Raw genomic sequence first — 25,981 nt, forward strand, 5'->3', positions numbered from 1 at the left:
CGTCACTCCTTAAACACAATTTTCTTCTTTGTAAGTGAACATGTACACGCAGACGGCCTCGGTAGTGTTTTAATAAGCGTTAAATCCCTGAAGCGCTGCCTCCCAACGCCCCTCTGCGTGCCTGGCTCTCGACCTGTGACTTAAAACGCAGGATCAGACCCAAAACGGGACAGGCCCCTGACAAATAAGCAACGAGGAGTACGCATATCGCGGGCAAACCCGCTCCTCCCTTTTCTGGTTTTATTCCAGATTTTTTTTTTTTTTTTGTCCAGCCAGGATTCAGGAATTAGCTGGAGAAATGTATTTTATGAAGGTGCAATTTATGCCGGAGGCATCTACACAACAAATTTTACGGGAGAAAGCTGTTAACTGATGTCAGCCAGCTCGGTTACAGTCGCTGGCTCTCCTTTCGCTCCGCTGATGATACTTCTGGCGTCCCGTCCGGGTGTTCTTTGTCCGGGTGACGCAGTCCCGAGCGTATCAAAAGTAATCGAGAGTGTTTTATTGGTTTATTTATCTATAAAAAAAGTAGGCAACTGTAATTAAAAAAAAACCAACACAACTGGGTGCTTGGAACTGCCCGTGGCTCCTTGCCAGCTCGGTTTGGAGGGTTTTCTCGCCCCGCCAGCCGTGGCTTTGCCGTGGCGATGCCCGTACCGAGCTTTCGGCAGAGCTTCCCTCTAAATTAAACGCTCACAAAAACCGATAAAAACGGGGTGCGTGCTGGCCGCGGAGGCTTCCGGAGCGTTGATCCAGCGGCGAGCGCTAGCTGGGGGGGGGGGGGGTGGTCATCTTTTGCTGGGTTCAATCAATAATTGTGGTGTTTCAACACCTTTGTTTGTTTGTTTTTAATCCCAGCAGGGCCCGATTCTGCCGCTAACGAACGGCCCGGGGGTGCGCTCCTTCCCCCCCAAACAACGCTCGGGGACGCCAGGCTGCTTCGCCCGGCAGGTAACCCCCTCCGCCGGCCGGCTGCTCCTGCCAGAACCCCCAGAACCCCGTTTACGTTGTCCATTTTGGGGTGTTTTTGCCCATTTTGATACAGAAACAGGTACCGGTGACTGGCCACCTCGGGGTGGGGGGGGGTGGGCATGGCGGGGGTCTCCCCTCTGAGGCGTGACGGGGCAGGTGCATCCTCTCCCTCCCAAAAACCAACCTCACCCCCCAAAACCAAACCCCCCAAAACCAAACCCCCCTGGGACGGGGGTTGCCGGGGCCTGGCCTGGCCTGCCTCCCCGGGGCCCGGTGGCCGAACCGGGGCCTGGCCTTCCTTCTCCGGGCCCTGGTGGCCTTCCTCCCCCCAGCCTGGTGGCCTCCCTGGGACCCGGCCTTCCTCCCCTGGGCCCGGTGGCCCTTTCTGGGGCCCCGGTGGTCTTCCTCCCCGGTGGCCCTTCCCGGGGCCTGGCCTTCGTCCCCGGGCCCCGCTGGCCTTCCTCCCCCGGTCCTGGTGGCCCTTCCCGGGGCCTGGCTGGTCTTCCTCCCCTGGGGCCTGGCCTTCCACCCCCAGTCCCGGTGGCCTTCCTCCCCGGTGGCCCTTCCCGGGCCCCGCTGGCCTTCCTCCCCCGGTCCAGGTGGCCTCCCTGGGGCCTGGCCTTCCTCCCCCGGGCCCCGCTGGCCTTTCTCTGGGCCCTGGTGGTCTCCCTAGGCCCCGGTGGCCTTTCTCCGGGCCCCGGTGGCCTCCCTAGGCCCCGGCCTTCCACCCCCGGCCCCGGTGGCCCTTTCCGGGGCCCCGGTGGCCTTCCTGGGGCCTGGCCGGCCTTCCTCCCCCAGCCCTGGTGGCCTTTCTCCGGGCCCCGGTGGCCTGCCTCCCTAGGCCCCGGTGGCCTTCCTCCCCCGGGGCTTGGCCTTCCACCCCCGGGCCCCGGTGGCCTTTCTCCCGGCCCCGGTGGCCTTACTCCGGGCCCCGCTGGCCCCCCTAGGCCCCGGTGGCCTTGCTCCGGGCCCCGCTGGCCTCCCTAGGCCCCGGTGGCCTTGCTCCGAGCCCCGCTGGCCCCCCTAGGCCCCGGTGGCCTTGCTCCGGGCCCCGGTGGCCTTGCTCCGAGCCCCGCTGGCCTCCCTAGGCCCCGCTGGCCCCCCTAGGCCCCGGTGGCCTTGCTCCGAGCCCCGCTGGCCCCCCTAGGCCCCGGTGGCCTTGCTCCGGGCCCCGCTGGCCCCCCTAGGCCCCGGTGGCCTTGCTCCGAGCCCCGCTGGCCCCCCTAGGCCCCGGTGGCCTTGCTCCGAGCCCCGCTGGCCCCCCTAGGCCCCGGTGGCCTTGCTCCGGGCCCCGCTGGCCTCCCTAGGCCCCGGTGGCCTTGCTCCGAGCCCCGCTGGCCCCCCTAGGCCCCGGTGGCCTTGCTCCGGGCCCCGGTGGCCTTGCTCCGAGCCCCGCTGGCCTCCCTAGGCCCCGCTGGCCCCCCTAGGCCCCGGTGGCCTTGCTCCGGGCCCCGCTGGCCCCCCTAGGCCCCGGTGGCCTTGCTCCGGGCCCCGCTGGCCTCCCTAGGCCCCGGTGGCCTTGCTCCGGGCCCCGCTGGCCCCCCTAGGCCCCGCTGGCCTTGCTCCGGGCCCCGCTGGCCTTGCTCCGGGCCCCGCTGGCCTCCCTCCCCGGGCCCGGCCTGGGCCCGCCCGTCCCGAAGCCCGGCTCCCCTCCGCCGGGGGGGGGGGGGGGCGTGGCGTATGCAAATGGCGGGGAGGGTGGGGGCCGGCGGGGGGGGGTGGGGGTGTTTTGGGGAGGGGGGGGGGGGCCCGGTGTGCGTTAATTTTCGCCCGGCGCGGGCGGGGTGCCCGGGCCGCCGCCGCCCCCCGCGCTGCTGGCCGGCGGGCCGGTGCGGGAGCGGGCGGCGATCAGGCAGCGCGCTGAACCCCTATGTGTCGGTGCCTGGCGGGGTCCTGCCTCCGGAGCCCGTGCGGGGATGTCTGGGAGACCCCGCGCCGACTGCTGCTCAAACATCACGGTGAGTTTCTTTACAATGCAGCAATTTCGCTTTAAATCGCTTAACTCCCCTACCTGCGGCGGCGGCGGCAGCGGGGGGGGGCTGCCCCCTCCCCGGCCACCGGCCCCGCCGCCTCGTCCCCCCCTCCCCGCCCCGCAGCCCCCCCGGCCCCGCCGCCCCCGGACAGCCTCCCGGTGCGGCGGCTGCGGGTCACGTCTCCGGAATACAATGTCCCTCCCCAAAAGGAGACGGCGCCCTCCGCGCCCCCCGCGCCTCCGCCCTGCACCCCCCTCGGCCCCCCGGCCCAAAAGAGGGGGCTCCGGGAGACCACCCCCACCCCACCCCCCCCGCCGCCCTCCCTCCGCCGGTCCCCGCCGCCTCCGGGAAGCGCCCAGCTCGTCCCCACCTCCCGGGCGAGGAAGAGGAGGAGTGGGGGGGGGGCTCGGGGAGAGGCCGCCGGTTCTCGGTGTTGCCGTCTCGGTTGCGGAGCCGCCGCCGGCCTGGGTGTCCCCGCCGCCACCCCGCTCCTCTTCCTCCTCCTCCTCCCGGGGAAGAAGCGGGGATGCCCCGGGATGGGTCTGGAAGCGCAAGCACGGAGGGGAAAAGCGGAAGGTTGGCCATGTCAGGATTAAAAACCTCCATCGCCCGCCGTCGAACGGTGCGACGGACCCGCCGGCGGCACGGCCTCCCCGGCTTCCCGCTTGGGCGATGGCAAACTTGCGCTCCGGCCTGCTGCTGCCAGCCGGAGATCGTCCCCTCGACACCGGTTTATCGAGGGGAAAACGCGGCGCAGGGGGGACGCTCCGCCGGTGGACGGAACTGGCGCGGCTGTGGGTATCGGGCGGGCGCCTCACGACGCGTTGCAGCTCCCCGAGTTTTTCCTGGCTGCATTAAAAATACATTAGCCGAATAAACTACAGTTCGTTGCTCTTCACGTTCTTTTCTAGTTTTCATTTGTCTGCCGCTCGCGGCTTAATTTCGAAACGTATTTACCGTTTATGCAGTGTTTTGGCTTTGCCTTTTTTTTTGGGCGAATGGGCGTGAGGTCGTGGTTTTGGTTTCTGTGGGCTCTGTACTTGGTGCTCCGGTACGGCGCGCCGGCTCTCCTTTCGGGGGGCGGGTTTTTTTTCCCCCCTGCGTTTTCACTAATTCCATATATCCCGCCTGCCCTCGCTGCCGGTGGATTTCTGGTGCCGTTTCGGTCTCTGGATGCCTGGACGTGCTGCTGGCCCTCGTAGCTTGTTCCGCCGAGGAGGGGAGGGTGAGCCGGTGGACGGTGTGTTTGACCCCGAGGGAAACTGAGGCACGGGGGCGGGCAGCGGCGGCGGCTTTGGGGTTTGTCTTTCCCCCCAAGTTCAGGTGCAGCAGGACGCGATACCGAGCGTGGCCTCGTCCTGCGTGACGGACCCCAGCGCCCGTGGCCAAAGCCGTGCCCCCAGCGGTGTTTCTGCGGCCGTGGCGCCCACCGGAGCCACCTGCGCCGCGCCGGGGCCGCGAGGAGGGTGCCGAGGGGCACCCCTGCGGCCGCGCTGGGCTCGGGACGCGTCCCCGACGCGGCGATGTCGGGTTTGTGCCACTTCCTCGTCCCCCGCTGTCTGCGTTGGTGCTTTCTGTTTACGTTTGAGGGCTGAAATACTGAACTTTTTTGCTGTCAGTTCTTTGACGTGTAAGCTAATTGTGCTGATCTTTGGATAATATTTTTGTTATTTGTTATTATTTTTATTATTTATTATTAAATTGTATTGTTACATATTCTTTATTTATTATTTTATCTTAAAATTTCTATTATTAGTTATTATTTATTATTAGCTGCTGTTCTTTATTATTCTTTCTTATATTATTATTACTATTATTCCTAGAATGAGAGGACAAAGTAACAGGGGCACCTTCACCCTGATGGTTATCCAGCACCGTTTGCTGTTTAACTCCAGAATAACCGTCCGGGGAACGATTCCTCTCAAACCGCGCGGGCGGCCGCTATCTCGCAGCGCCGAATCTGTTGATTTTCCACAAATCCCATCGTTTACTATCAGAACCCACCCACCCCCCCGCCGCAGCCGCTGCGCTCTGTCTCTGCGCTCGCCCAGCCCGGCCGGCCGTAAGCCGGAGCTGGCGAGCGCCGCGTTGCTGTCGCTCGTTCCTCGGTTTCCCCCCTGGTTTTTAGAGGGAGTCGCGGGGGGCAAGGAGGGGAAGCCGTGCTCTGGTCCCAAAAAGAGGAGGGGGCTCGATCCCTGCGCCTTGGGGGCGGCGGCTGGGGCCCGTGGGGCATTTCCACCGGAGCTCCCGCCTTTTCCCAAATACTATTTTGCTGCTTTGGTGCCGATCCGCTGCCTTGTGCCAGCTGGGAGCTGGAAGTTCACCGCTGCTTCTTGTTGTTGTTGTTGTTGTGAAGGGGTTTCTCCTAGCAGGCGGCTAGGAACGCTTGGATGAATCGACGCTAAAACGCGGTAGCCTCGTTGGTTTACTCGGGTCCGAATTATCTTAGCATCCCCTGTCTTAAAGCCAAAGGCGGTCTTTATTTCAGACCGTTAATACGTGAAGTTTTAAGCGCTGCGCTCGTCTGATCTCTCCCTGCCCCTGCACACATGCACGCAGCCCAGCTAGGATCCCCCGGGCGAGAGTGGGGAGGCTGGACGTAAAGCCTGGTGTAAACGTTGTAAGCTCTTCCCTCAAAAACGCTATTTGTACGCTTCTGCTCCTCTCTCTTTGCCGAAACATTCGGTGATTTGGATACTGGGGAGAAATCCGGTGACTGGAAAGCCCACGGCGACTGTTCTCCTCTTTCTCTCCACCGATATATTTGACCGAGTCCTTTCTTCCCGTCGCTTTAATAAAAACCAGAGGGGAAAATCATCTCCGGGGCCCGCCGCGTGCAACAGAAATACTTTGCACCAGAAAACGGTTTTGGCGACAAATAAAGTAAACATCCTCCGTGCCTGCGAGCTGACGCCTCGCTCCTGCGATGTCACGTTCTCCCCGCCGCTCCTCGGCTTTACCGGGAATCTCTGCGGATGAAAAGGATTCGCTTCGGCGTCTCGCGTTGTGAGGAAACCCTAAATAATACAGCGTCCTGCGGGGGTTTAGTCCTTAAATGTCTCGTGAAGTCGTCTTTTGAGTAGAGAGGGGCTATTTCTGTAAGTCGGGGGGGGTTTCTAGAGAGCGGCGATGTTTTACGTGGAGCTTTTACCGGGACTTTATGCCAGTTATCTTGTGTAACACCTTTCCCGTTGCCTGGATGAGGCTGGACTTTCAGAGCACTTTCCTCTTTTTTTTCCCAAGGCGGGGGGGGGGACAACACAACTCGAGGGGAACGATTTATGCCTCGGCGTTGCTTTCCGCTTGGTTTTTCACAATGTGAGAGACTTAATGCTAAATTTAAGTCTCTATAGGGAAGAGAAACGTTCGAAATACAGCCTCAAAATCGTCACGTTAGCGGAGTAGGGTTTTTCTCAGTAGCGGATAAACTTCATCCTGTAGTAGAGTGGAATTTCTGATTTCAGAAATGGGCAGATTGCCATCGCAGGCGTGAGCCGCTCCGTTATCGCGCTCTGACTTTTTTACAGGTAATTCGGTGCGGGGCTTGAGATTTCTGCGCGAACCGGCGAGCTTTGAGCGGGGTACTCTTCCGCCGCCTTTTTATTTTCACCTTCTCGCAGCCTTTTCCTCCTGTCTCGTCAGAATGGATACGTTAAGGCCAAAACGCAGAGCTTTAAAACCCGGCTGTTAGCCTGCGAGCCGCTTCGTATTCCGTCTCGGTCCTGTTGCGCTTGCCTTTTCGCTCTGACCGTAATTTGGGTATTAAAACGGCGCGGCTGGAAGCTCGTCCCTTAATTCCCGGGTCCCGGGGGCTCGCAGAGGGCGGCTCGGGGACCGCAGGGCAACGAGCTGTGAGACCGCGGCCGGCTAATTGCGGTGCCTTCGTTGAGTTTACCAGGACTTCTTGATTAACAGCCCTGTAACGCTAAAAGTTAGCGCAGGCTCGGAATAAACGCCCCGTCGCTCCTCGGCAGGGTTAGAAACGGTGTCAAACCCGCTGACGGAGTTGGAGGTGTGGAGGAGAGGGGAGGTGTCTGACTTTTCCGGCCAGAATTCCCTGGCAAAACAGCGACACGTGCCAAAAATCGCCGGCGCGAGCAGGGCTGGAGCCGTCCCCGGCGCGAGGACAGCGGCCGCGCGTCGGTAATCTTATTGGTGGCATCGGCAGAGCAAGTGATTGCTATGGAGACTGAGCTATCGTTTCATCTCTTGAGGTGGTCCTTCCAGCCCGGGCCTGCTGGCGAAGCCGAGCGGGGAAAGCTTTTGTTCTTCTTGCCCGTTTCGTACCTGCTCTGGAAATAAAGGGAGGGCTGCGGCGTCCAGAGCGCTCAGGCGAGTGCCCCTCGCCCGTCCCGGCGTAAGCAGGCTCCAAACGCGAGCCTTTTGCGTTTCCCCTTCCCCCCGGCGGCGTCTTCCTTTTGCAGAGAGTTCGTTTCTTCGAGTAACGGGGGAATTACCTTTCCGCTCTGATAGAGGAGCGTGTCCGTAAATCGGCGACGGGCGAGACCGCGTCGTCCCCTATTCGATGATAAAAGAAGCGACTGCGGGAGCGCATCTCGCCCTCCCGTTTGCGCGGCGCCTGCGCTACCCATGTGCGTTTGAAGTTGGTTTCGGGCCACAAAAAGCCCCTCTTCGGCGGCTCTGTTAGCGTCCGTGCGGCCGCGCCATTTCCCTGCCTGTTCTGGAGTGTTCTGGAGTTAGGTCCCGTCCCCGCGGGGTCTGGCGCAGCCCCTGCGCCGGAGGCAGAGCTCTCCCCTGGGCAGCCTTCCTCCGGAGCCGCGGCTTTCTGTTCGGTGGAAGGGGATGCGACGTGGGACGGCGTGCGTAGCATCCTGCGCTGCGGCGTCCTGCATTGCGGCGTCCTGCGCTGCAGCGTCCTGCCCTGCGGCGTCCTGCATTGCGGCGTCCTGCCCTGCGGCGTCCTGCGCTGCAGCGTCCTGCCCTGCGGCATCCGCTCCTGCTCCCGCTGCTCGCCCCGGCAACCCCCGAAACATCCCTCCGCTTTTCTTCTGTTGGCAAAGCAGCGGAAACCGCGGCCCAAAATTTCTTCATCGTGCTTGGGTTTTGTACGTGGCGGTGGGGCTGTCGGGATGCAGCTTGGGTCTGCGTTACCGTACCCATTCGTCTCGAGTATTGCTGGTTGATAGCTGAAACGTTTTGAAACCCTCCGACGGGGAGTTCAAGCCGCGGTTGTGCCGGAGCGATCGCGCGTTCCTGGAGCCGGCGTCCGCACGAGCCTCTTCTTCCTCCATCGGCGCCCTGGCATCCTCCTGACCGGCGCTGGCTGGGCAAGGGCTTGGCCAAGCTCAAAAAATTGGGTTACCTGTTTCCCTAGGCCCGAGCTTATTAGGGTGAAAGGTACCTTTGCCATTCCTCGTGCTCCCCGCAGCTGCGTTCCCCCTGCGGTGTAAAAACCGGAGCTTCAGAGCAGTACTGGCCCCGGGTGAGTGCGAAACGGCAAGGGCTGCCTCTGTCCGGGGCAGCCTTGTCCCCCTCCGAACTTCCTCGTGTTTTTCCTTTGAGCCCCGGTTCCTCTGCTCCCCCCGGCCCTCGCTCCTCGCCTTCTCCGGCATTAAATGGACCTGCTTTTTGTCGTCTTCGCTGCTGTCCGGAGAGAACTGAAAATCAGCCGTGGAAACAAGACTCTCCTGCGGCTAACGGGAGCAGCCGCCGAGGCCGTGGGATGGGCTGGCTGCAGGCGGAGGGCAAAAAAATAGAAAAAATACTTTAGTTTACATTCAGTGCATGTTTGAAAGTTGTTTCTGCTACCATAAGTAGTTGAAACATTCATTGTGGTTTTGACGAAAAGGTCATAGATCTGCGCGTGCCGAGGCGTTCACCTGCAAAAAGCTGCTCTTTCTCCTCGTTTCGGACAGCGATTTGTTGGGCGTTTTCTGAAGAGAACGCTATGAAATTGCTGGAGGAGTTAAGACAACTTGTCAACAACGTTTATTGGGGTTTTTTATCAGTTGTCATTAAAAGTGGTTGCCACTGACGGCTTTTCAGCCGGCCTCTGGGGTGACGTTACGGCTTCAGACCTGTTCCCCGATAGGGCTGTGCGTAGTTGAGTGTATTTCTCCTTTTTCTCTTATTTCTTTCTAAAATTTGCTCCTCCTAAAAGGGAAAAAAAAAAAAGCCCCAAAAACCCACCGACCCAGCACCCCAGTCTCGTATTAATTGGCCTGGGTTTGTGCATCTGCCGTCGGAGGCACGGGGCTCGTAAATCTGCGTGGCGGAGGCGCCTTTCCCTAGCGGAAAAATACCTTTACGATACAGCGGACGACAAAACGACGAGCGATTATCTGTAAGTTTGAACCAAAAGGCAGGCCGGAACAACCTGCGACGGCTGCTCGTTGTCTAGGTAAATCGGGAGCGGCGTTTGCAGACCGGGAACGGCATTTCTCCTCTGCGTGGCGTTTGCCGAGCTCCTTCCCCGTATCCTCTTCTCCCCCCCCCTCCAGCCCCGGAAAGTTTCCCCCTCCTTCCCCGAAAAGCGAGCACTTTGCCTCCCATTGTATTCCTCCTCCTCCTCCTCCCGCTGCGGTCGAGGGAATGCGAGTCTGGAAATGATTTCGAGCAAAAAGCTCCAAGTCAATCCCGCGCCGGGCAGGGGGAGGGGAGGGCGGGCGGCCCGGGAGGGTGCGAGTCCCTGCCGCCGCGAGGAAAACGATTCCCTGCCCCGAAAACGGGACGGCTCCCCGAAAACGGGACGTCTCCCCTCGACGCCTCGGGACCGGGCAGCGCTGGGAGCGTCCTCGGCGCGGCGGCGTCTCGTCCCTCCTGCCCGTGCGAAGGGCAGGGCTGTCCTGTGCGCGAAAACAGATCGATGCTGAATGAGTGACGGTGGCACGAGATAGGAGGAGAACTCACTTTGGTGGATTTAATCTTTTTTTTCAGTAATAGTTAACCTAGAAACTGTACGCAAATATTTTTACTTTGTTTTTAGCGGTGCTCCCGTAGGAAGAAATGCCCAGCGTGGTTCTCGAGCAGCCCTTGCCTGCAGCTGCCGTCTGTTTGTGACTCGAGGGAGCCAAAATCGGGGTTTTCCTCCTCTTTCTACCGCTCCCCGGGCAGTCTCGGTGGGGAAGCGGGGAGTCTGGCGCGCTCAGATGCTCCACCTGTAAAAAAATGGGAACAGCGATCGGACGCTTTGAGCTTCGGGCGTGCAATTAGGAATCGGCTTTCTGTTGTTGAGAATAATTTCCCAGGGAAGGAGGATGTAAGTGCAAAACCGCTCGTTGACGAGCCTCTTGCTTTCGCCGCTCAAGAGCGTCTGCTGAAAGAGCTAGAAAATCGTTTTCCTTCCGCACGTCGTCTTTGTAGCTTCAAAAAAAAAAAAAAGAAGAAATCCCTGAAGGAAGGCGCGCGGACTTTGGTTCCTCCAGGAGACGGAAGGGGCCATGCGGCTGCCCGTGCCTCGTCCCTGCGGGATGGAGGAGCGGGCGCGACGCTGCCGCTGGACCCAGCCGAGGGGCTGGAAACGAAACGGAAGCTTCTTGAACCCCGGCAGCCTGCTGCTGCCACTTGTTCGCCTCGCCCGTGAGAAATCAGAGGAGTGAAGTGCCCTGGAACGGCCGAGAGCGTTTAGAGATCGGGCTGACGGGCGTTTCTTAACGCGCGCATCGGTACGGTACCGGATGCTGAAATGAACAGGGAGCGTGGCATTTATCCGGATATTTGGAAGCTGATGGGAACGGAGACGCGCACAAGGAGGAATCCTGCGGCGCGGTGAGAGACAAGCGTCTCCCGAGTTTCTTACAGGAATGCTTGGTGTAAAAAAATGTAACCTTAGTCACCTTAAATTTGGCTTGTTTACTTGAGATTCGTGGGATTGGGACTCCTGGAGCCCGTTCAAAAATGCGATAGTCGCCCCTTACGTAATAAAAGTTGGGGGGGTCCCGTCTATTTTCGGTGAAGCCCAAGGAAATCGGGCACTCCGGTTGCAGGGGAAGTTGGAAACCTAAATTCCTCGTGGCTGGAATTTTAAAAGCTCTGTAATCTCTAAAATGGGTATAATATTACCAGTGTACTTCACAGCCGGGAGGAATTTGAGTTTAATTCACTGCAAAATGCTGCAGGCTCTTTTAACGCTTTATATATTTCCGTGGCATTTGTCACGGGGAGCAGTCGCTTTTTGGATTTTTTTTGCTCGCTTCTCGATTGTAGGAAAATGATGACAGGCAAAGACGATTATAACTTGTTTATTATACTCCTGGGTTTATATTTCTAGATAGTCAGCTGGAATATAACGTTTATAAGTCAGCGCATCAGAAAACTTACGATTTAACTGTCGGCTGCCGTAGCTGAGAACGGAACCGCTAAAATCATCCGGTTGCTCTTACTCAGACTAAGCGCCGGTTTCCACCGTACGCAAACGGGGTCTTTTTTTTGTTATAGGAACAGCAGAAAACGTTACCGGGAGCTGCGGCCGGAGCGCGCGGGTTAAGCTCTGCGGGGAGCTCATTTGCGCACCCCTCTTTTTGGAACTGCTCGTTCCTGTTTAGGGCAGCGTGCGTTACCGAGGGCAGGTTGGGCCGATTAATTTTAGAAGGTACGCACAGACTTGGTCCGTTCCTGGGAAATTTTAAATATCCTCCTCTGTCCTCTAGGTCCCGTACAATTAGACGCGCGATAGGTTTAAACTCTGGCCGCGCTGCAGGAGCTGCGGCTTTTCCTTACGTGTAGCAAGCTTTATTGCAGGGACTTCCTATCTTACGCTTATTTTTCGATTAAAGGGTTATTTCCCATCCTCGTATTTCCGATTTTCCCCGACGAGGGAAAATTCCAGTTCTCCTTGAAAGAGGCGGGACGGCAAACGCGTTAAAATGGCTCGGCTCGCTTTTGATGTCACCCGAAACAGCGATGCGTACGGCGGAGGGTATCGGGCGCAATTGGACGAGAAACGTTGCGGTAGAAAATCAGCAAGGCCGGCGATCTGGTAAATGATTAGAAAACGTGAAATCCCTCAGCTCTGAGCTGCGAGGCTTGCTTTCCCGTACCAAAACAGCGAAGTATCGCTAATCCTGTGTGTATTAAGAACGCCGGTGGACGGGGAAGACGGATTGTTTTCGCTCGCCGGTTCTTTTCTCCTTTACAGACACGTTGTAAGCGGCAGCCGGTGCGATAGGTGCATCCCGAAACCTTCCAGAAAGCGCTCGGAAACGTCCGCGTTCGGGTACGCGCGGAGCTCGTTTGTCGCTTCAAACTTTGGGTAAACCGAGCTGGCGACGGGCGCCCGGCGTGGGATCCCTTTTGGTGCCGGAGAACGGCAACCCATCTATCCCCGGGCTGCTCTCGCCGCGTGTTTCAGCGCTTCGGAGCAAAACAAAGCTCACGCTGCTCTGCTTTTACCTGCTTACTTGCTATTATTAGCAGGAGGACGATATTTCAGCGCGTCTTGCCCGGCTTGGCGGCGTGGCGGAGCCGCGGCGTGGGTGTTCGGAGCGGGGAGGTTCGGCTTTTTGAGGGGGGGTCAGTTCTGCATCCCGCCAGCCTTGTATCCATGACAGCGTGCTGCATCCTCGGCGTCGGCGCTCGCAGCCTAAATAATTTACTCGCGCCTCTCATGAGCGGAGATTAACATCGAGAGGAAATAACGTCCTGTGGCGCAATCTCGGCTTTGAGGGTTTGAAGGAATTCCAGGATCCAGGAATGCTCGATTTTGGGTGCTGGTTTTGAGCGCGCGTGATCGACGGCGGCACTTGGAGCGCCTGGATCTCTGGTTCCCGGTCGAATTCCGCCTTGGCTTTTCGAACTGGCTCCCTAACGCTTAAAGTTGACCCGTTGCTGTGCAAAGCCCCGCGTTTGCGCTTTTTGGGGAGGTTTTTGTGAGGTTGTTGGGGCAGCGGGCGTAATAGTCCTTCTCCGTTTTTTCCTTTACAGTATGACTGCGTAAAGCAAATATGTTCTGTATCTCGTCTCCCATCCATAATTGGCGCAGAGTCGCTAAAAACAAGAGGTTAGTAAAACACGAGCGCTCTCCTCCCGTCCCTCGCCGTAGCGGGGTCCTTGCGAGGTCGCAGCCGCGCAGTGGCGAGGCAAACGAGGGTTATCCGTACGAGCAGTAGCGGGATGGGATGGAAAAACCGAGGGAAGACCGGGGCCGCTCCCAGGTAGGTCTGAAGCCTTTTACTATTTTTGCGAAGGAATAGCGGCAGTAGAAACCTCAGCCCGGAGAGATGAGCTCTGAGCAGCGGATTTTGTTTATGTTGTGGGTCAAAATGGTGCTTTAATTACATCGTGAGCGGCTGCGGATGCTGCATGGAGCCCTAATTACGATGATTGTGCTGGGGTGTAAATTGGGCCTCGTTCGCTATTTCCCTTATTACTTCAAGCTGCCCCATTAGGCATCGTCTCCAAAACTATTCCAGACAGAGTTTTCGCTACTTGAGGGGACTTTCATGTATAACCTTATCCTCTAATACGGCGACGGCTGCCTTGTAATTATGGTCGGAGAAGGATTTATGGAGTTGGCTGGATCGAGTCGGTGGAAGACGCGTACCAAATGGTGAAAATAAAAGGCATTGGGTTAAGAAATCCCTGGGAGGGTGGCAAAATGTGGGAACGCTAATTCGAAGTTTTATCTGTTTAAAAATAGACGTTTGTTGTTGGTATGTTCAGAATCCGGGCTGTTTCCTTTTTTAAGTTTCTGCTAGGAGGAAAAAAAAAAAAAAAATACACGTAACTGTTTATATTTCAAATATTGATTCGTACGGCGAAAATAAAACATACGAGGCTTAGTTTCTGTTTTGGGGGTTTGTTTGCTTAGAAACATGAGCACCGGATGGATTTCTGGAGGAATCCTTTCCTTAAATCCTGTCCGCCGCAGAAAGCGTGGTGAAAGCAGCTGGGAGAGGACGCGGCATTCCTGCAGGTCCTCTGGCAGAGCCTGCATTGAAATGGAGATTTCCTCAATTCCCGGCAGGATTCTTGCAGACTCTGCAAATCCCTCAATGCAGGCCCTACGGGGAAAATTATAATTTCCAGCTTTCTTCCCCGGAAGATGCTTTTGTTGTCGCCAGGTTTGCCCTTCTCTCCCGCCCGGCGCACCTTCTTTTTTCGCGTAACGGATAAATCTGCCGGGATGCCGGGAAAAGAGGATGACAGCGGAGAAACGGGGGCCGTTTCCCTTTGCGTACGCGCGCGTGTAATCCCTGTGGCTGCTGACGCGATTTAGGAGCGCACCTCGAGCTGTCAAAAAACGGGAGGTTCCCTCCCCCCCCCCCCCCCCCCCCCCGCCTTCTGCTGCGTGTCCCCAAAAACTGGGAAAAGCCCAGGCGTTGCGTTAGCGGTGATCGAAGATAAATAGGGGTTTCCGTCAGGAGCGGCCCCGGTAGCAGTAACCGAGCCCGTCGCGGAGCCTCTCGCGGCGGCCGAAAGCGCGGCGGCCGGCTCTTAGCTCTGGTTTCGCGGTTTGCCCCCAGCGCTGGAGTTTATCCCGACGTAAATACAAATATCTCCCTTTCCGGGAAGCCCTGAGCCTGTCGCCCCTCAGCAAGAGGCACCGTTAAAACCCACGCTCGTTATTGTAGAGGTTTTCCAAGGGTCACGGGGATAATTTGGCCGGAGAGAAACAAAACCTTACAAAACAACCGATTCTGGGAACGAGAAACTTCAGCGGGCTCTCTTAGTTTTAGCAAGTAATTTTCCCAGTTGCTTTCTTCCGCTGTTCTCTCGGGAGGTTGGTGATAAATTAACTATTGACGCCGTGAAAGAGCGCGCCGAGAAAATATTTGGTACTTCCCTCGCTGCCTTTGTTGTAATGTAAATTCACTCGCGAGTGGTTTTGGATCTCCTCTGCTCGCTCTTCCCTGATCCTTTTTCAATTTGGTTTTCCTCACTTAAAAAGCACTCATGTTTTAAAGCGTCGCCGATGTTCTCAGCAGACCCCGGCCTTCCGCGGCTTCTCGCGTCTTTTTATCAATGACCTCGGTAAGAGGAAGCCTGAGAAAATTGAAGGAGCAAAAGTAAACGTTAATAAAACCTAAAAACCCTAAAGAAAACATTTAATTGGTGTTGAGGATATAAACGTTGTGCACGAGGGGTAATCTGATCTTGCTCTGCGGTAAGAGCACGAAACGCGGGGAGAATGAAAGGGATTCTGTCTGGAAGGAAAAAGCGTTCGCTCGATATGAGTAAAACTTTCTGAAGCGACTGCGCGACTTCGGCAGCTTCTGAAAATTACATTTCTCAGAACAGCCGCATCCCCTTGCAAGGCGTTTTTAAGGCTTCTAAGCCGTTTTTAAGGCTTCTAAGCCGCGTACGTGTATTTTAAAATTGTATTTGTTTTGTCTTAAGAGCGCGGGTGGGGGAAAAAAGCAGAGTTTTAACAGGCGGGGCCGTGACTGTAAGTAACTAATAAAAGCTCGGGCGCTGCTCGTCGAGGGGCCGGGAGACGGTGTCGGGGTGGAGGGGGTGCTTCTTGCTCCCCAAAAAGGGACGTCTGGGGCTGCTTTTTCAGCTGGGCTCTCCTTCCGCAGTTGCACGGCAGTCGCTTAGCAGAAGCGGTAGAAAATGACGACCCGCGGAGCGGCGCTTTGATGTCCCGTCGGCGGGCGCCCGCTCGCGGCGAGCGCCGGCTGCCCCGTTAGCCGAGGATGTCGCCGGGTAGCCGTACCACGATGCCTCCGGTTCCCGTCGTCCCGGAGTCACGCCGCGGTTCGTTTGCGGCGGCGTTAATGGCTGCGTAAAGAAGACGTAAATCCTGCCGCTTCGTACGCTTGGTTTAGTACCGCTCACGCCTTGCCGTCGTGTCACAAGGCTGCGCAAGACTTGCAGACGGCCGAGGACTGGAGCCCATTGCCGGGGGTTTTTGTGCGTTTCCTTGCTCGTTTTCTGGTTCCGCGTATCCCTCGTGCTCCCTGGTCCTCGTTCCCCGTGCGCCAAGTGACGCTGGCCTTGTGGGAAAGGGACCGAACTTCACAAATAACTTAATCGTTGACTCATTTCAGCAAACTGGAGGAGAAACGCTCTGCCTTGTTAGACGCGGCGCCTCGGCGAAGCTGGCGGGAACCAAATTTCACAAAAACGGCTCCGTATTTTACCTCGCCTGTCTTTAAATTGTGACTTATTTCTGTCACCTCCTGAACGTTCTCAAGACCTTTTTTTGTTGTTGTTGTTCCCCAGACCAATACGGACTACAAAATACAACAGCTTTTGCAGAGCGGAGGTTCACGCCTGTGTCCGTACCTCTCGGTGCCTCGGCTGGGTGCCGGCAGGACGTGAGCAGCATTGCGCTCGGCCGGGGAAATCTCAAATCTCCCTTGGAAATCTCCCTTCCCGCCGCCTCCCGCAACAGCTGGGCTCGTCGTAATAAATATTAATTCCACCAAAAGCGGCCGGTTTGCTCGGGCATCCCGACCGCAGCAAAACTGGATGCATTCTGTAGGGAGGTTTGCCGTGTCTTCGTTAAAACCACAAAAAAATACTTTCGCTGATGCTGATACAACTCGTGTTTTAAAGGTCGTAGTGCGTGTCGGAGGGGAACGCGGGTAAGTCACGCACAGCTGCGTCGTGCTCGAGATTTTCGATATCTGTCGCCGTGATATTGCTGGCATCGGTAAACCTGAAGTGTTTATCGTCTCGAAGCAGAGGTGAGGCACGGTGAAGCGACATTCTCCGGACGCGAAAGCGTCGAGCACGGCGCAGCAGGCGCCGTGCCCTTTAAAATCCCTACTGTTTTTGGGGCGAAGGGGCGGAATTGTGGATGTGGCCGGAGTGGTGACGCCGGATCCAGCCCCTCCGGAGGCTGTGCTGCCGGCTCGGTCAAGCCCACAGGTCAGCCCAGGCCAGCTAGGATTGCTTTCTGTCAAGCTTTTTGGGGTTTTTTTTAAGCTTTTTTTCAGCTACTAGTGAGACTGTAAAGGAAGAAGAAGGGGAAAGTCTTTCTGCTCGATAGCCTGTTAATTTTTGGCTCTGAAAGCGAGGAGGAAAAGGGGTTTCCAATTATTTTGTCAGCCGCTTTCAACCACGGCTCTGAAAGCGCTTGAGCGAAGCGATGCAGGGCTCTGAGTCGAAGGGACCTGGTCTGGGTGCCGCTGGATTTAGTGGCCGGTGGGTTTGATGACCAGCTTTTGTAGGATGGTTTCCTAACGACGTGGCCAAGCCGAATCGCTTCACCTGTCCTGGTTGGTTCTCTCGCGCTTTGCAGATGGGCAGGGTTAGCTGGTGCTTGTGTCTACCTTCGCAATGCCATTTTTATCTACTTCTGACAACCGCTGCTAACTACTTCTAACAAACGAGACCCTTTTTCACTCTAACGCCAAGAACTGAATGGCTCCTGGGCTCGGAAGCCCGTTTCCCCCCCCGGCCCCGAGCCCTGCAGAGGTAATTCGCGGCTCGAAGCCGACGGCAGCTCCGTTTCGGTGCCAGCCCCGGCGATTTACCGGTGCCGGGGAAGGTCTGCGGCTGGCAGCCGGCAGCCTTGTTCAGCTCCTTGTCTTTGGGCGGTGCGGGGCGTCCTCAGCTTTCCAGAGAGTTATCTCAAACGTTCCTGGTGTAATACAAAATATATTCTAATCATTATCTCTAATTACAAAGGGAAGCTAAATCACAGAGGAATAATGATTGTAGTGTCTTAAATATGATAAAACAAAGAATAATTAACAATTCAGGAGCAGGCTGCAGATAGGACTCCATTGCCACGTTCGGTTTTCGCCCCATCGCCGCCGGCGATGCTTCTGCTCCGTGCCGCCGCAGCGAAGCGACGCCGGGGCCACACGGCGAGGCCGGGCGGTTCTTAGCACCCAGCGCCAGAAGTTTGGGCGCCTGCGAGGGGGAAATTGCGCTTTAGAGACGGCAGGAGTTCTCTTCTTTCCTGTTTGCAAGCAGCGGGCTGGAAATGCTAAACCCTGTTCCCTTTTCTGGTGACCTTGCTCCGCAGGTGCTGCTCCGTCCGTGCCATCTTTCCTGGATTTTGGCAGCGGGGGGGGGGGTGCTTTTCCTGACCAGACCTCGCCAGGATAATCTGGGAATTAGGGATGCGGCTTGCCTCCGCCGTGAGAGAAGGAAAACTGCTTGTAGTCTCCTCAAAACCTTTTTTTTTTTTTTCTCTGTCTCCTTTTCAAGAGCTTACCAGGGTGCAAAGTTCGGTGTTTTCCTTCCCGTTACGTTTGTGCCGGCGAGAGGCTTTTCCTTACACCACGCTACCCTCACCAGCTTCCGCGAGCGCGTGGCGGCATGCGTGCGAGACCTAAAAATAGGCTGACGTCGAGCGTTACCGTATAATAAAACCGAGCTGGAGCTGCCGTCGGCACGAAGCATCCCCAGCGCGGAGCGGAGCGAGGATCCGCGGAAGACGGCTGCCGGCGTCGGATGCTGCTGCCGTCGGTTCGGCACGCAGAGCACAGCTGTTGCTGAAACGCTTAAACACAGGCTTTTGCCAAAAATATGTTCTCCTGCGTTCTCATAAACAAAATGGGGAAAAACGCCATCCAGCGTGCAAGCAAAATGGGGCTGTAAAACATCCTCGTGCGCTAGAAAGTTTCCTCGTTGCCTTTTGCCGTGTTTTTCAAAGGGTTCTTTCGCGTTCTGGCCGGCGGCGTCCTGCGAAGAGCTGCGATTTCTGGCTGCCTGTTTTCCCCTCTGTACTGGGTTAATCCCTAGGACGCCGGCACTTTTAATGTTAAAGATTAAAATGCGTGCGGGATGGTAACGCTGGTTTTTCCCCGCTGTTTTACTGTCCTTTGCTAGGCTCTCGTACATGGAAAGAGAAATGCTTCACCGAAGGTGACTTGTCGGCTCCAGCGAAAGCGCCGCGTGTTTTACCACCTCGCTTTTTTTTGTTGTTGTTGTTTTGTTTTAAATTATTTTCAAAGCGCGAGCGAGCACGGTTGCAACCACGTACGTGCGTGTAATATCCTAAATCACCCGGGGCGACGCCAGAAGCGCTGGATGGTGGCGTCGAGATGGGATCAAATGCTGGAAATAACGCTGGGGGGAGAGAATCGCGGCAGGGTTTGCCTGAAACACCCCGCTGCGTTGGCAGCTCCCTGGGTTTGGGAGAGGAAATATTGGGACGTCTGTTGCGATTTGGAGATTAATTGAGCAGCGCCGTAGCGGTTTATACGTGCGGGTGCAGAGACGCGTTTAACGGCGTTAAAGCAGCGAGTTTACTTAAGATAAGTTTGTCTGAGGATGTTGACCCGCAGATCCCCACGCCTTGGCAAAGCACGGCGACCGCGATTTTGATTTTACGGAGGAGGAAAGGACCGAAAGCACGCGAACGTGAAGCACGGGGCAAGGTCGGTTGTGGGAGTAGATCCAGGGCTTGGGAGTTCTTGCCTCGTGACCCGTTTGCTGAATCACATTGTCTCCTTGTCCTAATACCAAATATTCTAAATATATCCGTGGCCGACAGTGCTCTCTGTTGTAGAAATCAACTTTCCGCCTTGACGGTAGCGTTACGGGCGTGACTTGGATGTGAGGTAACGTTAGTAAGCGCTTATGTTGACTACATTTTTTTTTTTTTTTTTTTAAAAAAAAGTTGTAGATTCCCGAACTTTTCTCAGCTCGCAGGTCTTCGGCTGTGCGCTGCTCGTCGCAGGACGGTGCAAGGAGTAAAGTTTTGAAAGCGTTTCGAAGACTTGCGGTCCTCCGCAGCCGCGGAGCGTGCGGGCTGGTCGCTGCCAGGGAAAGTGGCATCGTTTGCGTTGGTGAAATCACCTCGTTTCTTAAGTGGGATGCGGCCAAAAAGACAGGGAGAAAAAGAAATTATAGAAGGTTGGGGGGGGACCAGCAAGAAAATGTGCATTTTCATATATTTTATTATGTGCATTTATATATATTTTTTTTTATAACAAAAGCGATTTCATCCAGCTCGTCGAAGCAAAGTAATGGCAGGGTATTTTTTACATTTTAAAGGTGTAAAACCTGGCTCTTCACAAATAAAACTATGCAAAGCTTGCTGTGCATACCTGGCAAACGGAATCGCCTGGAACGCTTGCCGGCCTCTTGCGTTCTGCGCTTCCCATTGCCGTGCCCGTCCCTCCGCCGGCGGTACGTGTCGGTGGCATCCGTAACTCCCCACTTAAAGGATAACTCAAACTAATCGTCAGGAGGCGGAGGACACCCGGTTTTTTTTTCCCTCGAAGAGCCTCAAGCACGATTTCCCAGGCACAGCGTTGCATTAACGCTCGCCGAGCGCTCCCGTTCCCCGGTCGGCTCGTATCTCCGCTGGTAATACGCTGGTAAAATGGTAAATTTACTGCATCACCTCGTATCATGCCCGCGACGTTAAGAACGCGTTCCCTCTGCTTCCCCGTCTCGAAAGAGGTCTTAAATACTTGTTTGGTCTTAAAGCTCCTGTGATATAGGTAAGGGTAATTTTCGGAGGTAGAAATAAATGAAAAATTTTTTTTCCAAGGGCGCGCGAGCCCTTGCCGGAGGCAGGTGGAGGACGACGTCCTCCCTGCCCTCGCCCGGGTGGGGAGCAGAAAAGCTGCTGGAGGTGGGGGGAGTTGGTGTTTCGAATGCAGCCGACCCAGGGACGTTGTTTTCTGGTTTAAAAAGGGGTGAAAACGGGCCGTCTCGGCTGTTTTCTCTGTGGCGTTACCGGCCTGTTGCGGTTTTGCTCTGCCCCAGCAACAGGGAAGACGCGGCAAATCCAGCGGCGAGACGAGCAATCCGTTCTCTCTCTGGCTCCTTGTTTGCTTCCAAGCCAGCGTTTTACCGGCTGACGTCATAATTTCCCCGCGGTGACGACGCGCTCGCGGTTCCTGACGTCGCGTTCCTTTCCTCTAGCAACAGAACGCCGCCCTCGGACGCGGCCTTTGCCTGACGCGTACGGATACAAGCGAGCGGTTTTATTGCGTGCATTTAAGGAATATCCTATATTTGTGGTGAGAATTCAGACCGCCGGGGGTTTCGTCTGCTTTTGAATACGGCTGGTTTGGTTTTTTTTTTTTTTTAATTATTAGTTTTAAGATTCAGGTCCCGGCTCTCCCTCCTGCCTGTTAAGTAGCAGTAACAGACCTGACCCACCTCAGCACCGCGCTGCTTCGTAACTGAGAAATACCGCAGACTATTCCTGCTCTAATTTAATAGCGTCTTGTGCTTGTTCCTGAGCGTAATTCCTGCACGCCCACCGAGCGTGCTCGGGGCCAGGAGCCGCTCTTCCTGCAGGTGCGCCCGGCGCGGCTGCCGTACATCATCGCTTTAAAAAGCGGTTTTAATTTCCTCCTCCCGACCCGGTGAGCCGTCTGCAATCAATATCGCCAAGTGACGAGGCAGAAACCCGGGTAGCAGCAAAGCATCTCTTAATTCATAAATCCTCCCGAGGCTCCGTTGCACGAGGGCTGTAGCAGAAAGCCAAAGATGGGGGGGAAACTTTATCTTTTTTTTTTTTTTTTTTTTTTTTTTTGGGGTGATTTCTGCGGCACTGAGCCGGGCTTTCTCGGCCTCGGGAGCGACGGGGGTTTGCCCGGTGCGTGGTTAGAAATGCCGGCGCGCGTCCCGAGCCCGGCGGGCGATGCTCCGCTGCCTCGGGGAGACGCGATGTGCGCGCCCGCCGGGTAGGGGAGGAGTTTGGCTGGAACTCGGAGAAAGTCTCCATTCTGCATTTCTGTAGTTGCTTCCTTATTCCTAAACACTCGGCAGAATGCCTGAGATAGCAGAAGAATTAAAATAACACCGTCTCATTCTGTTCTGGACATGCGCGCTCTTCGGGTTACGGTCTTCTCCAGGGCAATTAGCTGAACAGTCTTGCAGCTTTCGCTGGCGAGTTTAGGTTATTCGTTTGCTGGTCCCGAAAACAATTACAGCCGGCAGACAGCTATCAAAGCCAGATTGCTCAAAACCATCACCTTCAGCCCATTAAAGGTGTGTTTATCCTGCGGTGGGTTTCCCCATTTTTTTCTTTATAGCCTCCTGAGGTAGCTGACTTTTGTTTTTTCCTCTCCTCCTCCTTGATTTTTATTAGCTGAGTCTCATTAGGGAATTTCATACCACTGCGCCTCCAAACCCTGCCCAGCCCACAGCTGTGGAGCAGATCTGAGGAAAAGAGGGGAAACAACGAAAAAAAAAAAAATACCTGAAACCCCCAGCATTTTCCAGACCTGGTCATAAAAAGGGTTTTGCGAGGCGGTGGCCTGGTGCCAGATCTCATGTTATCGGCGGCAAATCCTCAGCTCCGCCTTCTGAAGCAAAACGCCTCCAAATACTGTTTTGCCACGGTGAAAGTTGAGGGATAGAAATGCGTGAACGTACGATTTTTAAACACGAGTGATTGCCGAGCCGTGCCCGAGGGCGCCGGGATCTGGCTCGCGCCGCGTCCCGGCGCTCCCGGCGTCGAGGGTCCGGCACCGTCCTGCGCCAGGCACGGCTGGCCGGGGTCACCAGTCCCCCCACGGCGGGGTGAAAACAAGGCGAAAACCTGACGGTTTGGGTTTCGGAGCTGGGAGCCTGCCGGTGGATCTGTCCGCTGGGAGGAAGAGCGAGCGCGGCGCGAGGACGAGCAGCCACGACGGAGGGTCGAGCGTGCAGAGGGATGAGCTGGTTGCGGGGCTCGGCTGGCCGTGCTTTTTCCCGCTTGCCTCGGCCGTAACCGCGGCTCGAGGAGCGTTGCCGGATGGCTTTGCTTCTCCGCTTCTCCAGCGGAGAACGATACCGGAGCGGGAATGGTTTTCCTGCTGCTGGACGCGACCTGGCTCCGCTCGGTGCCCGGCTCCGTCCGGGTGCTCCTCCTTCGGTGCGGCACTTTCTTGGGCTTCGTGGGCTTTCCGGCGGCGGGCTGACTGCTGGACCCTCCTCTTGCGGTGCGCTCCGCTCCGGTGTCCCGTCCCGCGGCATCGGCGAGCAGCAGGGCAGCCCCGCCGTCGCTGGGGATGGGGATGAGGATGAGGATGGGAATGGGGATGGTGATGGCGATGGGGATGGGGATGAGGATGGCGATGGCGATGGCAATGGCAATGGGGATGAGGATGGCGATGGCCATGGGGATGGCGATGGGGATGGGGATGGCGATGGGGATGAGGATGGCGATGGCAATGGCCATGGGGATGGCGATGGGGATGAGGATGGCGATGGCAATGGCCATGGGGATGGGGATGGGGATGGCGATGGGGATGGCGATGGGGATGGTGATGGCGATGGGGATGGGGATGGCGATGAGGATGGCGATGGCCATGGGGATGGGGATGGGGATGGGGATGGTGATGGCGATGGGGATGGGGATGAGGATGGCGATGGGGATGAGGATGGGGATGGGGATGGTGATGGCGATGGGGATGAGGATGGTGATGGCAATGGCCATGGGGATGGCGATGGGGATGGCGATGAGGATGGGGATGGGGATGGGGATGGGGAGGGAAAGCAGAGCGTGGCGTTGGGGACGGGGGGAGCGAGGAGCAGCTCCCAGCCCCGCTGCTCTCCGGACGGTAACCTGGTCTCTCTCCGCTCTTTGCAGTTGACATGGATGATGAAGACGGCCGGTGCCTGCTAGATGTAATTTGGTAAGTAGCGCCGCGCCGGGAGCTGGCGGCGGCGGCGGTTCGTCGTCTCCCGCGCTGCTTTGGGGAGGGCGTGGGGGTGGGAAGGGGGTTTCGCTCTGTGGGTGCATCCCCGTCGGTCGCCGGGGCTTCTCCGGTGCCAGGCGGGGTCTCCCGGAGCCAAAAATCATCCAAGGCGCGCTCCCAAGGCTCTGCAAACTTCCCAAACTTAGAAACCCCTCCTGATTGAGGCTTTTTCTTTCCCCCTCTGAAGCTCAGAGGGCGCTGGGCTTCTCCAGCGCTGTGCCGGAGGAGGTTTTCCGCGCCTTTATGCGAGGAAAGAGCAGACTGCGCGGCCCGCGTTGCGTTTGTCCCACTTCCGACGTGAATAAATCCCATTTCTCTGCTATTTTGCCAACAGCCGCGACTTTGCGCTGCCACCCTTGCTGGCCATCAGCGGCACCGGGCTGGGGTTGCTCGTTAGCGGGTCGCCCAAATGATTTTTTTGACAAACGGGCTGTCGACAGCCAACGCGGGCTGGTTTTCCAGAGGGGTTGATTGCAATTAGGAAAGCGCTGGTAATTGGGGCTTTGCAGAATTAACAGGGGAAGGGGAATAAGGCAGCGTTAGCGACCCAGGAGAAGAAAACTGACCTGGGAGCACCTGTACGTTAATTTATATAGCGAAGCGTAGCTGTCGAAGTACAAATCGACAGACGTCGTTGGTTATTGCACTTAAGAGCATGCGAAGTTATGTTAATGCATTAATTAGAAACACGCCTTTCGCTCCCGACTCAAAGCGGGTCACGTGTTGCATCCCTAAACGGTTTCGTGTGTTGTTTTTGCAGCGATCCTCAGGCCTTGAACGATTTTTTACATGGATCCGAAAAGGTGAGCGACCACTCATTTCTATCCGCCAAAAACTTGAACGCAAGACTTCCTTTTTTTTTTTAAAAAAAAAAAAAAATTAAACCACACTAAACTAAACAATGAGTTTTTCTAAAGAAGCAAACCCCCGAGATCAGGATGCTTTTTAGTTTTTAGGACTTTTTAGGACCCCGGCCAAGCGCCCCGGGCAGCTCTCGGAGCAGCAGCCCCCGCCGCTGCTCGTGCGGAGCAGCCAGCCGGGGTTTTGGGGCACTCGGAGCCGAAACGGGGTGCCTGCCAGCAGGAGACGGGGACGGGGAGGGATGCTGCCCCACCGCTGCCCCCGGGCGAGAGCTCGGCGCTTTCCAGGGGCTGCCCGTCAGCACTGCGCTCATTTTTTTTTTTTCTTTTTCTTTTTTTTTTTTTCCCTTTTCCTTTTTTTTTTTTTTTTCATACTATATCTAAAGAAAGTAAATAAAATCTTTTTAATTACAGATTGACAGTGATGATCTCCTGGACAACACAGGAGATGCAGCCAGTGCCTTTTTTGAAGGTGCTGGGGTATGTATTTTAATTTATACTTGGGGAACGTCAGCTTAGAAACCTTTCCCTTTTTTTTTTTTGTTTTTTGGGGGTTTTTTTTTTTTGGTTTCGTAGGCTTGTTTTTCATCTGTTTCCCAGGTCTAGCAAAAGAGGCACGACGCGGGGATTATTCCCCAAGATTTATAGAGAAATAGCTCCGACGGGTTCCCCGTATATCGGGGGGAGAAAAGTTGATTTCACGGGCAGATGTCAAGTCTGCTTGCAACCTGGGAAAAGCTTTGAGGATAGAAAATCAGGTGAACAAAGAGAAAGGTAGAACCGCGCTCTCGCACCTCAAGGGCGGTAGAGATCATTTGGAAGAATGCTTGAAAAACGCTGGTGAGAAGGAAAATCCCCTTCCTCTTAGTTCCCCCTTAGGCTGGAGCGCTCCCTTTCCTTGCAGACCGCTGCCACAGCGAAGGTGAAAAATGTGGAAGTAGATTCTAAAAACCCTCTTTTTTTTTTTTTTTTTTAATTTTCCCCCAAGAGCATGGGTTACTATGCATGGATAACATTCAAGCATGAAGGTCTTTTTTCTTTTTTTTTTTTTGTCTTTTTTTCCCTCTATTTCCAATTACATTGTAGTAAGAGTCTTGATATTTTTTTTTTTTTTTAATTTCCACCCCCCCCCCCATCCATTGCGCTTTATTTTTTTACAAAGACTTTGGGTAAAGCTGCCGATGCTTCGTAACCAATAAATTTATCTAGCAGTCGAGGTTTACTTCTCCTTTGATTTTTCTTTTTTTAATTTTATTTTTTAACTTCCCGGTAGATCCGTGTTTTGCAAAACCTGACGGCACGGCGCTGGTGGGGTCCGAGGTTAGGCTGCACGGCGCTTTGCTGCTCTTTCCCTGGTTCTTCCCAGCGCAGCCTTTGCTGCGTGCAGGGCGCTCGCCCAGGGACACCCTTCCTGCGCCCTCGCTGTCGGAACGCCGCCGGCAGCGACGCGCTGCAGCGTGCCTGACTTAACTCGGCTGCTGCTTGAGCGTCTCTTGCGAGAAAAGGGCTGGGTTTTCATTGGGTTTTTAGGCTTGTTTCCAGAATACGAAATTTCCGCTTCCGCTCCCAACAACAGCTTAATTTTTAAGAGTATGGAATGTATTCCAATACGTTCCAAGGCATGGAATGTATTCCAAACTCTCACATTTGGTGGCACTGCAATGGA

At 56.0% G+C, this 25,981-nt stretch overlaps 1 protein-coding gene across 1 annotated transcript in view; it reads left to right on the forward strand.

Annotated features, from left to right (window-relative positions):
• The first annotated feature begins 2,898 nt into the window (after window positions 1–2,898).
• The window catches only part of BICRA (BRD4 interacting chromatin remodeling complex associated protein), a 36,076-nt gene continuing 12,993 nt past the window's right edge, over window positions 2,899–25,981 (forward strand). Inside the window, 4 exon segments of the mRNA XM_075725446.1 lie at window positions 2,899–2,930; window positions 23,347–23,392; window positions 24,216–24,258; window positions 24,730–24,795. Coding sequence (XP_075581561.1) covers window positions 23,352–23,392; window positions 24,216–24,258; window positions 24,730–24,795 — 150 coding nt within the window. The 5' untranslated portion in view covers window positions 2,899–2,930; window positions 23,347–23,351.

This window comes from Pelecanus crispus, chromosome 30, assembly GCF_030463565.1.
Source record: "Pelecanus crispus isolate bPelCri1 chromosome 30, bPelCri1.pri, whole genome shotgun sequence".
NCBI lineage: Eukaryota > Metazoa > Chordata > Aves > Pelecaniformes > Pelecanidae > Pelecanus > Pelecanus crispus.